Below are 19,087 nucleotides of genomic sequence, written 5' to 3' on the forward strand. Positions count from 1 at the left end.
TCTACATGGAACGGCGGACGCCTATTGTAAAATATTAGTCATATCGGAAATAAAATTTTGTTGGCCCCCCATTTTTGCATTCCACAGCCACCATGTTTCTTTTAACGTCACCTATTTAATGACACTTGGGTTATCAGGACGAATCTAATGATACCTTAATTGTCTAAATCCATCCAACGGTTTGAGAGATAGGCGGTAATAAAGAATAGGTATTACATACAAGATATGCGCGAAAAACGATACCTCTCCTTGCAGTCGGGTAAATAGTATGAGCAGCACTAACTGACGCATTTTACCTGCGCCTGAACCCGCACGCCCTTACTCCAACGGTAATATACTTATTTTGGTTCCAGTATAATTAATCCGTGAAAAATTAGCCAAATATTAATTTAATGAGAATCCAAAAGCACATTGTCAATTAGTAAACCATCAAACTCAAACTATACCAGCCTCTATCGCACTTAAGCGCCTCTTAAGGCCATAAACAGCTGGATGGAGCTCAATATTCGCGCCATCAATGTAGTTAGCGGTATATCACGAAACACATTGAACAAGCGCCGTTAACAGCAAATCACGAGTTATGAAGGAACCCGGGCAAGAAGTGCGCTGTATTAGCGTGCCGGTCGGCTGGTATGCTCACAATATGATACAACTTCATTTTAAACTTAACCCCCTCTTGATCTTTTCCACCAGGGCTTAGTTTCTCGAAGCATATTAGTCTAATAATATTAGTTTTTCTCTCATTTTCCCATAAAATTTATGAGACAAAACACTAGTATTATCAGACTAATATGCTTCGAGAAACTGAGCCCATTCAGGTGAGACGATAATTGACCTCTAATTTGTATGGAAACAGTGTGGATTGGCGAGAATATGTGATACAGTTTTATTTTTGTTATTTTAAAGTTATATTGCTGCGTGCATGGAGTGTTTATTGAATGAATGAATGAATAAAATTTATTTCGAAACAACAACAACAACAAAAAACAGATTACAAATTTCTTAAATCTAAAAGTGTATTATGGCAGTTGTCTCAAAAAAGGAGACCACTCAGCATGAGTCGAAGCAGGGGACCACGACGCTGATTTTCAGTGGGTCCTATAATGAGTACCTAGCCTAAAACTAAAAATAAAACTAACGGGCTCGTATCTAAATATATTTGACTATTCTGTTTGTACTCGCACAGTCTAGGTTATTTGTCTGCGATTACCAAACCAGAAATTAGACTATTATTAACTCTGCAATGGAAATACGATTCTCGCGTGTCATCGCGTTGGCCGCGTTTTATCTTTAGTGGAAATTCTTGGTGGAAATCGGCGCGATTTTAATTCTAGTGCCACCTTGTCTCGCCACGCATCGCTGGTGTTAAAGCACCTTTAGAGTTCCTAATGATTCACGGTTACGTATACCAGATTGAGGCGTTACTTTGCACAGGCCCAATCAATGAACTACGCCACTTGACGTTGCTTTTTCGCTAAAACAACACGATGAGAGAAAGTTTACAAGATAAGCAATGAGCAGACTTAATTATTGCTACAGAGCGATCTTGTCCGGACAATAATACAATGACCCTTGCAGCAGCACAGAAAACAGAGGTAAGTAACGGTAAAGTAAACGGAAAGAATAATGCAACAGATTAAAGCAGATGATGCAAAATCCTGGTCTTCTATGAATCCTGGTCAGTATTTCAATTTGGATATAAATCGGGCAATGTGTTATCAAATGTACAGTATAGTCACCTGCTTTAATATCTGGCACAGTGGAGCGTGCAAAAATATCTGACACGTCCTACTGGCTCTAGAAATAACTAATAAATAACACGTTTTGTTGTTTCAGATCTTATTGGTGCTAGTGACTGTACCTACAACCAAAATATTAATGTCGCTCTGGACTCGTCGGTTTTCTTCATTTTACTGAAGATTCAAATAAGAAAGAAAAAGAAAACCAATCTTCTCTTTCGAGTTCAAAACGACATAACAAACTAGTTTAAACGTAGTTATCGAAACTTAATCAACAGTAATAAAAGTTACCGACACAACTTTTCATTAAAATATTCTTTCAAACATAGCCCAATCAGAACACGCCCCGCTCCAAAAAGTTTTGCCGTAAAATTAGGTATAAACCGCGAGAAGATCACTCAAAGTTCTAAGAAGAATTTATGTTTTACGATGAAAAATCGCGGGTTGATACGACGTCAGCATACCAAATACACTATGATTATTGCATATTAAAAAAGAATAAGTATGATTTAATTTAAATAATAGTAGATAGTTAGGTCAGCCTCAGTACCCATCAAGAGAGCATAAGGAAAGTAGTTAATACCTAGGTTATGATTAATAATCGATTTTTGTTTACATTACACTCTCTATAACGGGTGTGACCTGTAATATGAGCAAATAATTAAAACATAGATCATACTCCTCAAACTGAAGAACATTAGTTCAGCGACTTATGAAAATAATTATTTTTAAGAAACTCATCATCATCATCATCCCAGCCTATATACGTCCCACTGCTGGGCACAGGCCTCCTCTCAGAATAAGAGGGCTTGGGCCATAGTTCCCACGCAGGCCCAGTGCGGATTGGGAACTTCACACGCACCATTGAATTGCTTCGCAGGTTTGTGCAGGTTTCCTCACGATGTTTTCCTTCACCGCATAGCTCGTGGTAAATTTCAAATGTAATTCCGCACATGAATTTCGAAAAACTCAGAGGTGCGAGCCGGGGTTTGAACCCACGACCCCTCTGCTTGAGAGGCGATAGGTCAAACCACTAGGCCACCACGGCTTTTTAAAGAAACTATTACACTTTTAAATTTATTCGAAGAAGCAATGTAAAGCAAAATGCTTGGTGTTTGTAGCGTGACAAGCGACTTCAGTTGTGTGTGTTCTAGGATGGCGTACATTGATAGCAGTATTTAATTTGTATGTATGTATGTAAACTCTTTATTGTACAAAAGAAAATAAACAAAACACAATTAACAAACTTTGAGATACTTGTACAAAGGCGGACTTATCCCTTTAAGGGATCTCTACCAGTCAACCTTTGAGTAGATGAGAGGATTTGTATGAAAAAACAAAAATTCAAAGACTCCGTTATTTTTAAAAGTCGCTGTACTAATGTTGCTTAGTTTGACTAGGGCGATCTGTTTTCGTTTTTTGCACGTAGGTAGGTATAACATCTTAGTTTGATATAGGTACTTCAATCAAACTCGTGGTTTGGCATTTGACACTAAATAATAATAATAAATTTGTTCATTTCAGGTAAAAACCCATAGCAAATTACAAAAAAATCAATAAATTAATATAAATGTAATAAAGTTCCAGATTAATGGATAGGGAAAAGAAACGGTGACTCTTATTTCTTCGAAAACAAAATTTGAGCCCGATTTAGAGCGGCATGACAAAGCCAGTCATATTCATCATCATCATGTCAGCCGAAAGACGTCCACTGCTGGACATAGGCCTCCCCCAAGGCTCTACACTCAGACCGGTCTTGTGCTTTCCGCATCCACCGCGATCCCGCAATCTTAACCAAGTTCTCGCTCCATCTTGTTGGAGGCCTACCGACAGCTCGACTCCCGGTCCGCGGACGCCATTCGAGAACCTTCTGACTCCATCGGCCATCAGTCCTGCGAGCAATGTGCCCCGCCCACTGCCACTTTAGTTTTGCAATTCTTCGGGCTATGTCGGTAACCTTAGTTTTACTGCGTTCTAGTCATATTGCACGCAGTAAATTTTACGGGGTATCCCATCCTTTATAGCGCAAAAGCGCAATTAGAATTAAACGTAAATACGCGTGGCATAGTCGGCGGTTTGCTGCAATGCAATGCTTGCAATTACTGTCGCACCCTGTATAAGGTTTGTGTTACAGTAAGGGACTATACACTTTCCCTTCTACAAACGAGAACGCAACTTAAGTTATCATTTCTAAAACATGTATGATTAAGAGACTAATGAAGACAATAATCCATAAATGACCAGGTTTTGCATTTGTTTAGATAATAAAACGAAGTCAGCGTTTTGCTCGTCTGTCTGTTTGGTCATTTTTTTATTTATTATGGAACTTTGATCAATAGATAGGTAATTAACATGGCAGTTCCAACGGGCCTAAACTATAAAAACAATACAACAACCACACGATTTAAAGGAGTAACGACTCAAGCCAAGAGGGACATGACATGTCCAAACCATACCACCGGAACCCCTGCAGTGCAAAAAATGTCTATCACAAAACTGTCTACTCACTTTTCCAAAAATCCGTACAACAATCTAGCGTCTCTGGACGCACTGTCCGTGAAAGTGTAAAGATATGCTTACAAAAATATATAACTTGGTTTTAGTCTAGCAAAGCAATAGACTTCATAGTACTTTTTAAGAGCATTTATTTAAGTAAAGTTTTATACAAATTAAATGTTGCTCTACTGTAAGTACCTAGGAGGTACATACCGGAACATTAATAATGTTCAGGTATGTAGTTATACTATACATCTGTAACCTTACGGCTTTCCGACGCTAAAGTACAAGCTGTATTTGCGTAAAACATGGTGTTAACAAACTTTAACATAAGTAGTTTATGGCTCACATGTCATGTTTAGTCATGTATAATCACATGCAAATTAAATTCTCTTACGCATATTTAAAATTTTGTATGTGTTACAAGTTTTGTATGTGTTTCTATAAGTTAATCAAAATTTTCACGACATGAGACTGTATTCTATTACATTCATTATTATTATTATTCATTTCATTCTTATTACTCATCTACATGACATACCTTCATTACATACATAGCACATGCTATGTTACATATACCTACGCATAAAAAATATTAAACACATTATTCATTCAAATAAATATTCCAGATGGTATGTCAAGAATAAATACATGTATTTTATTAAATCAATATTAAAAATTACAACGTGTAAATAGGTATATGTGAACAAAATAAATGCGTTACGTTAAAAATATAAATGAATATAATCTTATAGTTATTATAAATACTAATTGTGTAAAAGTAGGTACTATGTTTCTTCCACCATGTACCATTAATAATATTAGTCCACTATAAACTCTAGATCCTTGAAATACTCCAGCTATTCCTGACTCTTTCAATAAACTTCTCAACTATAGCGGCGAACTACCTCAGTGCATCCCAGCCACTACACATAAATCAATTATGTCTGTAGCGCTAAATAGTTTCATCCAACTTTGTGAGAAAAAACGATACCGATAAAGGGGTATTCATCAAATCGTATAATGTATGAACAGAATAATATACAAAATGCAAATTTTTAGAAATCATCAACTTTACCAGATTGTTGTAAGAAAACCGGCCTGTATTCCCAAATGGGGTAGGCAGAGCACACGAAACGTTACCGCTTCGGAGCCACTTTTAGCAATTTTAGGTTTTAAGTTTGACAAAAACTGTACAAGTCAAAATCAAAGTATCTTTATTTGTCAACATATATGGTTACAATATATACAAGGTGTTACAACGTTATTGGTCATCATTCTCACTATGTTTCGCCCACATGCATACAAATAATTTGCAAGTTTAAAACTCGTGTAAAACTATAAAATTAAAATAGGCCAAAATTATAATAAATAATAATAAAAACAAACTAGATAATTACATTGCTAAAATTGAAAAACAAAACATGTTCGTAGACTCGGGTACCGAGGATTCCGTACAAATTTGTTGTACGTGTCTATAAATATTCATCAAGCAGAGGATCATGGGTTCAAATACCTAAATATCAAATAATATTGAAAATTTGCCACGAGCTTTACGGTGAAGGAACCGTTAGGAAACCTGCATGAACCTGCGAAGGTGTGTGTGAAGTTCCAAACCCGCACTGGGCCCGCGCCGGAACTACAGCCCAAGCCTCTTCTGGGTGGAGACCTGTGCTCAGCGGTGGGACATATGGAGGCTAGGACAATGATGATGAATAGAGAGCGGAATTTTCATGTAATTTTTTGACCTGTCATAGTGACTTCTCACTTATCAACTTCTGATATACATATATCGATACACAACATAGGTACTAAAGAAAATTAAAAGTAGAGCAAAACTAAACAAAAGGCGGCCTTAAGTTAAAGAGCTACTTCTTCCAATTAACTTTCGAGCAGTTGAAAATGTGGAATAGATGTACAATGAACAATGAATGAATATCAATTTTTAATTTAATAATTACAGTTAATTTTTTTTCAATTTCATGTTGAAATTCTTCTGTTGTAATGTTCCATTAATGTCGCTATAAAATAAATAGATCATTTTTTTAATATTTCGCGGTTTTAAACTACTTCCTTCACAGTCAAATATACATTTAAATGCGGAAAAAGAACGCTCCACATAACATGATAAGTTTACGACAATCTAATTTAAAGTCTAATATATCGACATCATTTAGGTAGAGTCGATAAATGAGAAGTCACTATGACGGTCAAAGTAATGCCATGAAAATTCCGCTCTCTGATGATGATGATGATGAACAGTACCGGTTTCAGTATATGTATAAAGTACTCTGTGAGTACCGGGCCCCACAGAAAAAAAAACGTTCTCATTAAAGTTACTTACACGGAAAAAAGTCAATCAATAACGCGTGTGCTGCCACCATCGATCAGCAGTGGAACTAACTTGTCAGATTGGAGCGCGATCAGTCAACCCGCCCATTACGCAAGACTATCACTCAATCCGGCGCACGTTTGCGTTGTCACACGGCACGATGATGACGTGAGACGAAGAAGAACCAGAGGGTAGCCCCTCCAGCGAGTCCGCCATTATGACTATATCACCGGCAAATCGAAGGTGGGTGAATTTGTATATCCAGTTATGCGTTGTACAGACAATGTTTAGCGAAGAGAAAATATTATTGGGTTAAAAATCGGGTTAACAGTAATTTTTTGAAAAATCTGTATATTTTTCTCTGTATAAAACATTTTTCTCTATGCAACAGGTAATGCGCTACCGCATGTGACGTCACAATATGTAAGTATGTCTTTATCTGTCTAATCTTGAATTGCAAACCTTTATTACTCTGTTATATGTAAAAGTAGCTTTAAAAAAATGATCAAGAGGATGGCCCACAAAAGTGTAATTTAAATTTTTAAAGATTTCTTACAAAAATGCTTATACTTAGCTACCTACTAATTAGGTACCTCACTTACTCAAAGCCTAATACTAATATTTTTGACATTTCTATAACGACCAAATACAATCTATAAGTTTGTAACACACTCATATTCTGCAAGTTACTTGCAGCATTAGGTACAGTGTACTTTATCTAGACATCAATAATCCAGCACTGGTTCTTCAACAGGTTAATTGCACTTTACAGCAGGTTCCTACGAAGGATTATTAAAATATTCACTACATTTTTTTTTCTATTTATAAAATCCACAAAACCACTACGTCCAATCATTACCATTTTCACACAGTCATACTAATTCATCAAACAATGTGTCCACAAAAACGAACTGTCCCGGAGACTTTACAACAATGGGCACCCGTATAGTCCGAGATGAAGATAGATCGAGTGCGGACGAGACGCGTGGTCACCGTGTCTGCGTGAGAGCTAAGGGGTGTCACAAGCTTGGGATTAAACAATCGCAAACAAATGCGACTTTTTTTGTTTACAAATTTCGGAATCGGATGTTTTAGTAACGAGAATATTCAGTGGTAGACTAAGAGTGTGGGGCGGAAAGAACGGCCCGTCCCGCGACTCCATTTCCGTTCCGGGGGGCTCCCAAGTGTCCGCAAGTTCCCTTGGTAAAGTCGTAATTTTTCAACAAGGCTTAAAATATCCTTAGTACATCTACTTCTGATATTGGAAGGCCCCATTCAGCTTAGCCGCCCCGGACCCCGAACGCGCTCACTACTTTTTTCTTAAGGGGCTACCCGAGGTTTTCATCGATTATTGACAAGTTTTGAATCGTATCTCCTATTTTTGCACTACAGATAGAATTGTAAGTCAAACGGCTATCGGTTATCCAATCTTTTATCTCCATTTTTGTCTACCGGATTTTGAAAAAAATGAATACTTTATTTTGTATGATTTTTTTAAACATTGTCTGAAAAAACTCTTATTTCGTATCTCTATTGACGTGAAAGATTTAATATACACGAAATCTACTTATTTGGGTTCGTCTTTGACGTCTCTACAAACTGGTCGAGGGTTTTCATTTGTAACTAATTAACACAAAAGTTATGGCCAGAAAACCAGTTTTTTTGCCTAAAATTGTTCAACTTTGATGCCAAATATCTCGAAAACAATGAGCTTTCAAGTAAATATGGGATACTATTTTGCTTAAAGCCGTTGTTGTTAATATAAGTAATAAGCTACAAAAATCATTAGAAAACTAAGGAATTCAGATTGAAGGTCATTGGGGCATGGGATCCCCTTAAGATATCATTTATTCATTTGACAGGAAGTTGTTTGAAAATTGACTGTCTACTTATTTGGCTGACCGTACCGTTTGTATGAAAATTCGTGAATCCCATATATTATATGTAAATCGCATGTATTAACTTCGCTCGCCTTCAGTATGTAGGAAAACTGAATCGAGTACCAGATATAACCTTATCACAATCAAAATCACTATGATTTTTTGGCGCATGTATGAAATGTCGCCATGACATTAGCGGCAAAAGGATTCCTCTTGGGTTCCTCCCTGCGGGCGATCCAGCTTCGACTGTACAATAGAAGTTAGTCTGTGGCGGACCTTATATCCGGTTAGATCCGGTTGATCGATGCCCGGAGCGCCAGTTGTTAGTCCCCGCTGAAACGTTTGTTTTGTAACTAAACCACTACTTTTTAAGCTATTAATACACATTTGGATAGGTCGAAGTATACCGGGTTAAGTTTCTATTAAACCGGGTGGAAAACATAAGTACTTATACAGGATGTCTTTCAATTCTTCTGGAACATTTCAGAAGATTGGCTTTGTTAGAGCCGTGGTGGCCTAGTGGTTTGGCCAATCGTCTCTCAAGCAGAGGATAATGAGTTTGAGAAATTTCTCCTAAAAGAATACTTCTTACCAGCAAAAAAAAACTAAGCGATATTAAAAAAAATCGTTTTATTTAAACTAATTATTTTCAACCCGAAAATATAAAAGTAACCCCTTTTTAATTTAAAATGTCCACTTAAAAATCTGCTTGTATATTCTAAGTTTGTTAACAACGAAATTTACCTCCAAACTCTACTTGGAAATGAATAGAATAAACTATCACATCATACATTATGGTGACAAAAAGTGCCATGTCGCGAATATATTCAAGGGGCCCATTTTAGATTCAGCCCCGCGCATCTGTCATACACAGTGGCCCTCGGGGGAAGTAAAAACTGAATATTACAGATACGCGCATTATATTGTACGCTACCAATGCTGCCAACTCCGCCGGTTATCTATGGTTCGAGAAACAAGTGAAGTTTTTTTTTAATTTGTTTTTAGGGACTATAGTTTCTAAAAATGTCATCCCACTAATAATTATAAATGCGAAAGTTTGTAAATCTTATTGTTCAAAATCAAAAATCAAAACTTTCATGTCTAAACCGCTTGCAGATAGTTTGAGTCCTGGGGAAGGACATAGGATAGTTTTTATCCCGGAAAATTGCATAGTTCCCGCGGTGTAGCGATAAACGAATCCTACGCGGACGGAGACGCGGGCGGCAGCTAGTCACCTATATACTTACTGCGGTTACGCTTCTCTTAAAATTAGTGGGTTTGGTCTGTAGTTCCAACGCGGGCCGGCTGCAGCTTAGGAACTTTACACAAACCATTCATTTGCTTCGCAGGTTTGTATAGGTTTCATCACAAAGTTTTTCTTCGCCGTAAAGCTCATGGTACGTTACACGACTTGTAGAACAATTGTAGATCAATTAATTATGATTTGAGAAATTTGTATCACTTAATTTTTTATGAGTTTATTTAGTAATCTTAGTGCATAAAAACTCGTAGTAGGGTGTCCACGCCGCCCCTAGCGTCTAATACATAATGTATAACGACCGGGCTAGTTTCAATAAAAGGATTTTTTGTATGCCCTCCTACATTCCAGGATATTGTAACGTCGTTTTCTTCTTCATTTTTATTCCCTTTTTACACGAGTCACGTTTTAGCGCCATTCATAAATGATTTATACAGTATTTTGGTAGGCGATGCTGTCATTATAGATAATCTGAGATGCTTTAAGTGCGCTTTATGATTCCAAGCGGGCTTAATTGAAGTTAAATGCTTTGAATATTATTACCACTGACTTTACCTACACATTTTATTTTTTATATTACATTTCAGTAGCTTGTCAACTTTTCAAATGGTTTTTCCCCATTTTAGATGATTTATTTGCTTAAAAATACGTAAAATCTTGACTTACAATCATGAACATAGTATTAGTTTTTTCTAATTCATATCTTACAATTAGAAAACTATCGTTAGTAAAGTGGGTAAATAGAATTAATTTCATAAATCTTACCAAACCTTTTTCAAACTAATAAACATTGAAAGACGTTTAAAAACACGTTCAATTACTATGCATTACGAAGTACAAATCCAACTAAATAATGCGGAAAAATTTAATAATATTCCGCTCACACCTGGCTCCGCATTGTCTCAGAATTAATACTTGGTTCAGTATTCAGCGGGCGGCAGTGATTTGCCGATGAGTGGGCTGCTGCGAATGCAAAGACGCGATGTCTTCAGTAACGCGGACGCCGTATTCTGTTATTCAGATTGCGGAAAGATATGTACCTACTAAAGCGGGTGAGCAGCTACTTGTAGGTACTTGGGGAATTTTATTATAAAGTTGGTTTGTATTAATAAAAAAGGTCCTTCATACTCCATACAATTTTTGTGTATCAGTTTTGTAACGGGGACTGATGAAAAAATAATGACACTTTAATTTAATTATTAATGAAATTTAATTGTACCTTTTCGTGATTCTATATATCAAAAACCTAAAATTGCCTCATTTTAGAAATAATTAATTAATTATTTTGAACATCGACATTTTAACCGTAGGTATTTTGATTTTAGATATTCAAATACGTGTAACCTTTTAAAGCAAACAGCCAAATGTGCGACAATGAATAGGAAAACTTTCCATTAACTTACTGATCTTTTTTTGTACAGTTTTTTTTTTATTTGTTTCCGCTTAAATTAATCTATTTAGCTATAATTAAGTGTAATTAGTAAGCAATACGATAAATAAATAAATGATAATTTATTTACCTATTTTAAATGCATGTTATTTTTACCATTTTAATTGTATTTTAATTTTAATTGTATTAAATTGTATGGGTTTAAAAATAATATGCCTAAATAAAGAAATTTATTATTTATTATTATTATTATTATAACCTGTCAGATCATTTTAGCGTAGACAGATGTTATGTATACCTAATATTATATCTTTTGCATAATGCGTCGAAAGTAGAATAACCGTGAACGACTTAACAAAATAAGTGAATGAATGACTGGATTTAACTGTCAAGAACGAAAAACTTGAACAATAGATGTCTCGGTCTCCAGAATAGTTCTCTCAGCTTAGGCAAGGGGGTCGCGTCTCACTAATGAGATTCTTTGGCCCGCGGTTTGCATTTCAGATCGGATCTCTGTGGCGCCGCCTACCGCCTTATTTTGATACTACGGTAATGAAGATTTTGGAGTAACCCTTCTTCGAACTATGCTAATACCAACTAATATACTCACTCATTTAATCAATGCCTGGTAGCTCCACACCACGGCTCATACTAATATCAAAACTATGCTTTGAATAAGCATATTTGAGGTAACTAAAGATTTACTATATATAGTACAAAAGCCTGCGACATCGCCCACGTTACGTCACGATTCCTTATACCATAGTACTTACATAAAATCCGTCCTGATTCCTTGTATACATTACATATAACTTTCATGGAAAATATCGGCTATCTCTATCTAGCTCCAAGGGTTTAGGCTGGGAGTAGATCCGTCAGTCAGTCGGGAGAGTCAAAACTTTTCCCTTAAGTAAAAGTAAGAATATCTTAGGTAAACTAGACGCATAGAAAGAAATGAAAATACAAAGTGAAGAAGCACAATGGTAGTTAATTTTTACCTTTTATCTCTAGTCTAGTTTATTAACGTTAGAATTTTGGAACGTCATTCATAACTATGTACCTACTTGTATTAGGTAGGTACCAGGTTTTGCTCAAAAATACCTAAAACTAAAACGGGCGCCTAACTAAGATGTTATTTACTTTTTTTTAGATTAATATTTATAAAAATTGTGAAATAAAATCGGTTTCATGATTTCTATTCATGTAGGCAGATACCTAATATCAAATGAAAATCTTACACAAAACAGAAATTTTCGCAAATACATTTAACTAACCCATTTACCGTCCACTTTCTGATTTCGTCCCATCCACATTCATATGTCACATTCGCAAAAAAGTTTTCTAAAGCGTCCATCAAAATGATTTCCTTGTAACCAGTAATCGGTTGTCCTTTCAAAAAACTCGTGTGATTTTGTCCCGAACCTGTCCGGCAACGACCCACATCATGGACACAATAAAAGCATGGCGGTAACAAAGACACCATTTTGAAAAAGCCCCGCGAAATCGGTTTACGACGAGTCAAATAAAATTCTCTTTTTGTGTGCTGTGATTAAAAGTTACGACATTTTACTAATACGCTTTTATTTATTTGTTCATTTTTAAATCTCATCATAAAAAGTGATTTTTTAGCTCGTTCGTAAAACAGTAGGTAGGTACTTACATTTATTTATTTATTTACAGAACTATTTTATTTTAATTTTTAACATGTACTTACCTAAGGTTGTGTTGTTATATGGATTGGTTTTTTGGAATCTTTTTGTATTTTTTATTTCAATTCCAAATTTTTACTTTTACGATCATCCCGTTAAACCGAAATTGAAAATACAAACTGAAATATAGATGCACAGAAAAAACAGAAAAATAAGACCATCACTGGGAATCGAACCCAGGTCCTCGGTAATCCGTACCGCGTGCTATACCGCTACACCACTGATGGTCATCAGTGGTGTAGCGGTAGTGGTGTAGTGGGGTAGCTATATTTCAGTTTGTATTTTCAATTTTTGTTATAATATGGAATCCATAAAATCATATTAAGGTCGAATTGCCTAATAACCTACGTAATAACCTAAATTTATAAATATTTTTGAATGAAAAATACGTAGGTACCTAAACATGTTATTTTATCGTTATCAAATCATATACTTATCAAAATTTGAATGGGAGCTAAATTTCACATGGTAGGTATATTTACTTACCGCATTATAAAAAATGCTATAGAATTGTAAAATATGTATTTTTTATTATATTTAATAATTTTGAGTGGAAAACGAGCCAACGAGCCATCTGATGGTAAACAAACCACTTGCTCCCATAAACACTCGCAACTCCAAAGGGATTTCTATGATTGAATACCTCATGTGCAAGGAATTTCCCAGGATGTCCCCTCTCCACGCCGAAACATAGTAGTGCATCTGTCTGTTCTGTACTGCTATTTGGTAGTAAATGATAAACAAATGCAAACTTCCAAGAATTTTCATCCAAAGACAAGATAATCGGATGCTTACTTAACCAGAGCTCGGAATGTTGGCTGAAGTGGAATACGCTTTTCTTACGAATTATTTTTTTAAAACCGCTCAAATACGTATCGGGCCACAATATTAAATACTAAATATTGATCGACTATTACTTATAAATCCTACTTACCCGTGCTAGTTTCTTTTGAAATTCGTTATTACTTACGATACATTACTTTCTTCTTAGATTTTTCTATGTAAAATTATAGCTTCCTAGTACTTAAAGTTTATTAAAGCTTCTAAGCTAAAACCTATGCTATAATGATTATTTTCCAGTTTTACATCACGTTATTTTTTTTAGACAAAACTTTTGCTCAATGCATATTTCTTGTTAAAGAAGCCGTTGCCATCCTTGGAACAAGTGGGATATCCGATCGCATTCTCAACGGCCACAATCATCTTTATGAAAAGAAAACTTTTTCCTGCCACTGTTTTACTTCGCTTTCGTAACTGACACACGCACAGTCAATTAAAGCATTGATTAATGGGAATAGTTCTTAGTTTGTTAATATAACTTAGACTCTAAGCTGAGATAGCCGCGTCCAAAATGGCTAGAATGATTAAATATTGGAAATACTTAATGCACGTTTTCTGCTTGCTAATGATCCGTCACAGTATAAACGAGTGTACCATCGGAACCATAATTCTACACAAATTCGAACGTTTCTTACCGGATATGAAACATATTCTGGTTTGGACTGACATTCACGGAATATCAGAGGAAGGTCAAAACCATTTCATCACAAAGAACTGTGAGAAAATAAATTGTTATTTTACTAAAAATAAAAGTTTGTTCGGTGATGTACGATATTTTGACGCCATAGTTTTCAACCTACAAGATTTGAATACAGCATATTTGCCAAGGGTAAGAGGTGTGAATCAGAAGTATATATTTGTTGCTAATGACTCTGCTGACAATTATCCTGTATGTGATCCTGTTTATGATGATTTCTTTAACTGGACTTGGACTTACAGGTGTGTATGTTTGAAACAGATCATTTGTTAAAGAAGAATTTTCCATTCCGGCAAAAGTGACAACCAATTTATTGAGTAGGTACGTTTGTTATGGCCGCACCTATCTGCCTTTATCTTTCGCCTACAGCCTTACGGTATAGCGTTTAAATTGTTATAAATGTGAGTAGTTTCAATATTATGTTTTGTAGGTAGTGGAATAAAAGAAGATAATCAGTCTATGTAGATCCGACTCTTTTGTTTAATTTACGTGTTCCTAGTCCATAACACAATAATATCCTACCGGCTGTGCCATGTTGTGTTATGGACAAGCTAGAGACTGAAGTAAACAAATAAGTGGCTCGGCTCTAGACTGATTGTATTTCCTTATTCCACCCACCCACAATCAACAATATTGAAACTACTTACAATGAATATGCATGTTTCTTTACGAGTATAATGTGACCTTTCCACATCTTATTGCAGAAGTATTCGATTCTGAATAACCGTCAAACATGGCAACTTAACTTTTTTTACCTAAAGAACTTTACCATAGTATACTTGAACAAATAGTGTGTAATTTACTAAATAAAATTGACTGGTGTTAACTCCCAAAAAAGTCCTTTTGGTGTTACTATCAACCAATTTCATCAAGTAATACCACCGGCACTTAAGGGTCTACTAGTAAAGTTGCTTACAGAAGTCGAAATTGTGACATATGACGATCATCATCATCATCATGTCAGCCCAAAGACGTCCACTGCTGGACATGGGCCTCCCCCAAGGCTCTCCACTCAGACCAGTCTTCTTCTTTCCGCATCCACCGCGATCCCGCGATCTTAACCAGACGATACTCATATGACGATCGATACTCAATTAATTTCCAATCATAAACCTCAGCAAATATACGTCGTGATCACCTACCTTTTTTTTCTAGGGTCGATTCCACAATCAGCTATAGATTCATCTCCGTCTATAACCTCCATAATGAAGAGCTCGGTTCACATTTCCGCTGGAACGATAAAATGGAGCCAACGAAAAGACACTTTCAAGCGCTTCTAGCCTCAAAATCCAAAGCTGTCGCAGTTTTCCTCGACGTATGCAAGTCCAGAAGCAATCGCGAAGGATTCATAAAGGAAATGCAAAAGGAGATGTCTAAATATAACCACACTATAGATATTTTTGGAAAATGCGGTTCGAAGACATGTAAAAGGAAGACGAGTGCTACTTGTTCTTGGCGTTTAAATAAACAGTACTTCTTTTTCTTGGCTATGGAAGATTCGATATCCTCTGATTATGTGACTGGGGCTGTGTTGCCAGCTTTCGAGAACAATGTAGTACCCGTAGTTTATGGTGGCGCTGATTATAGCAAGTAAGTTTTCATAAAATATAGCAAATTAAGTGAGACGCATGTTGAACTTTCCCGTCTTAATCACAATTATATTGATTGATTCAGGCCTTAAGTATTTTGCGGAGAACCTTATCAATAAACTACAAACTTTTACTTACTACCTACTCTGCAATCACTAGGTACTTTTGAAGAGTGTTTGCACAATGTTTGTGAACTAGCAAAGGTTTAAAATAAACACCCAAGCTTATTTCTTTGAGACACACATTGATATTTGGCATTTTTTATCTCGTTTATGTTATTTCAAGGCCGGCCACCGTAATACTCGTAAATAATCTTGTTCTATATTCGATGAAATATAAGCGGTTACCTTGCTGCTCCTTTGCTCTTCATATATTTCCGCAAGGTAACACATCAATTAATTGTTCAATGTTCATTACAGATTCCTACCACCAAACTCCTATCTGGACGCCAGAAAACTGGGCATTCCAAAACTAGTGAAAACCATGGTTGATAGCATCAACAAAAGGGAATTGTACCACGAGTTCTTCAGATGGAGGAACCACTACGTCGTCCGCGAGTCCCCGGTTCTAGACGCGTGTGTGCTGTGTGACAGATTGAACCAGAAGTCGTGGCTGTTGGGGCAACACGCCTATCATAATTTCAGGAAATGGTGGCTACCAGAGTACCAAGATAAATGTAGTGCAAGTGGGAACTTTTGGTAGTATCTTTTCTTTTGAAGTTTTTTGAAGGAAAGTAGTGACAAACAGACGTAGGGGTAGGTTCGTAAACTTCTGGCCTGGTAAGCTTTTTCACTAATGTGGTAGGTGTTTATATTATAAGTTTTTTTACTGCTTTATGGTGTGCAATAAAGAATATTTGTATTGTATTGTATTGTACATAAATTCACAAACTTGACAGAACTAAAGTTAAGTGGCTGCTAGCACCTATTAGAAAATTAGGCTGGCTAGGTCCTCCTCAAGGTCACTGATGACCTAATGGTCGCAGGAGTCCATTGGAATTGAGTGGGCTCGCCGAACATTGTGGCGTTCTTTTGGGAAGGCCTATCCACGGTTTACGTCTTATGACTGATAAAACGACAATACGGTATTAGTAAGTTAATTCATGTAATTAATTATGTATAAGTTAATTAATGTAATTAATTATGTATAAGTTAATTAATGTAATTAATTATGTATAGGTTAATTAATGTAATTAATTATTTATAAGTTAATTAATTTAATTAATTTTAAAATTGCTACGCGCCCAAACAGGGCATCATTTTTTATATTTTTTTGTAAAAGGTGCTGCAATAAAAATAAATACTGAATACTATTTTTTATATGTTTTCAAAATTAAAACTTCACAATGCCTGTTATCGAAGAGAGAAACAATTTTTAAGCTACCTTTACAAATAACAAAGTTAGAAAAGTTCAACAGAGAAAGGCAACTTGCATGTGACGTCACACGTGTAACGCAATACTTGCTGCATAGAGAAAAGCGTTTGAGAAAGAGACAGTTAAATAGATTTTTCAAATGAAATGAAAAAATCATTATAAATCCAATTTTCAACCTATTTAAGTTTTCTTTTTGCTAAACACTGTCTGTTTATCTATACTTTCATAACAATATATAGACGTGGCTAATTCAGGAGTCAGGAGGAGGAGGAGGGTTTCAGGAGGAGGCGGACTTTTTGAGTAAATTTTACTTAGGTACCTCATTTAAGTTTAATGACCAAAAGTGAATTCACAGCCCTTTTTCCACCACAATCATGGTGTCACACTAATTTTGTATTATAAATTAATACGTAACGTGATAGGTTTGATTTTTGTCACAATGTCGCGATGAAATTTTGAAAACGTCAGAGCCTCAGAGCCAACGAAGTTGCGGACGCTAGGTGGCGCTGATGTCGCGCACGGAGCCAATACGTCAGTTCGTGACACCATCATGACACCCTGTTAGGTCACACAACAGCAATTTATAATTACTTAACTAAATCTAAGATTGCAAATTGTCAAATATGTACTAAATATATGAAATTAATTGTACTAAATTATGTATATAGGTATTACCCTCATATATCAATATATTTTAAAAAAAGTTGATTTCTTTATGTTAAAGAGCAATTAAATGTAATTTTAATAATACATAATCTAGTGTCAAATAAAATTTATAAATTCAATTATTGTCAGTGTTGAGATGTATTTTGTTTTCAAGTTAGATATTTAGTTTATACTATAGTTTATATTATATTATTATATTAAATAGTTTATATTATAGTGTTAGGTACTTATGACTACTCTTCCTTAATATATGTATTCTTAGTCTCGGTTAATAAAAACTTATTTTTAATTACTTTACAGTTTCATAATTTAGAAACTCGTTGGTAGAATAATAACATTTATCGATTAGGAATGTTTGATGTTATTGTATTGCCATGGAAAAGCAAAGTATTAATAATAATAATACTTATTATAATGCTAGTATTGTCACGCAGTAGTGACCGGGGAAGACTCATGGGGATTGACTCATTGTTCGATGACATATTTCCCCACCAAAGTACCATTTCAAACGAGTTAGTTATTAAATATAATGACCCGGATAACTCACGTCTTAAATCGAGTTTAGCTCGACATGTTTCGGGCTAATCCGTAGCCCTTCGTCTTCGGAGCAACGCGACTCAGCGGCTGCTGCAACACGCGCACTGCGCGCCGCCGCTCTGCTCGCGCGACTACCCGACGAAACTGACACCGGCACACAACTACCCGCGTTTTCATCATCATTACAACTGTCAAATGTAGGGTAGCACACAACACTAACAACATCGCTCTGTAAAGGTACGTTCACACACACCGATGACGCAGCACGAGTATTTAAAACACCGTTTTCCAACTCGGAGGTACCGTCCAACCACTATCCCGGTTGAAATTAAGAGAAGAAAGAGAGTTAGTTAAGAGTTAGTTATTAGTTTGCTCCACACACTAATTGACAAATGTCTATAAATCCACAACCGTATTGAAAACAAAACTCATATACGAGACGGGAACTTATTTACGGATATATGTACCTATAGAGTTGAGGACGATTGATCTACATGTAAATGTAGTACTGTAATGTAAGAAAAAAGTACTGCCTTTTCGTACCCATATTTACCTATGTATTAAGAATGAAATGAAAATG

General features: G+C 35.8%; 1 protein-coding gene across 1 annotated transcript; it reads left to right on the forward strand.

Annotated features, from left to right (window-relative positions):
- Window positions 1-15,584: 15,584 nt before the first annotated feature.
- LOC141435882 (alpha-(1,3)-fucosyltransferase C-like) lies at window positions 15,585-16,632 on the forward strand. The gene is made up of 2 exons (XM_074098720.1): window positions 15,585-15,931; window positions 16,350-16,632. The coding sequence occupies exons 1-2, from the start codon at window positions 15,585-15,587 to the stop codon at window positions 16,630-16,632; spliced, it is 630 nt and encodes a 209-aa protein (XP_073954821.1).
- The last annotated feature ends 2,455 nt before the right edge of the window (window positions 16,633-19,087 follow it).

Source organism: Choristoneura fumiferana, chromosome 15 (genome assembly GCF_025370935.1).
Source record: "Choristoneura fumiferana chromosome 15, NRCan_CFum_1, whole genome shotgun sequence".
NCBI classification, from domain to species: domain Eukaryota; kingdom Metazoa; phylum Arthropoda; class Insecta; order Lepidoptera; family Tortricidae; genus Choristoneura; species Choristoneura fumiferana.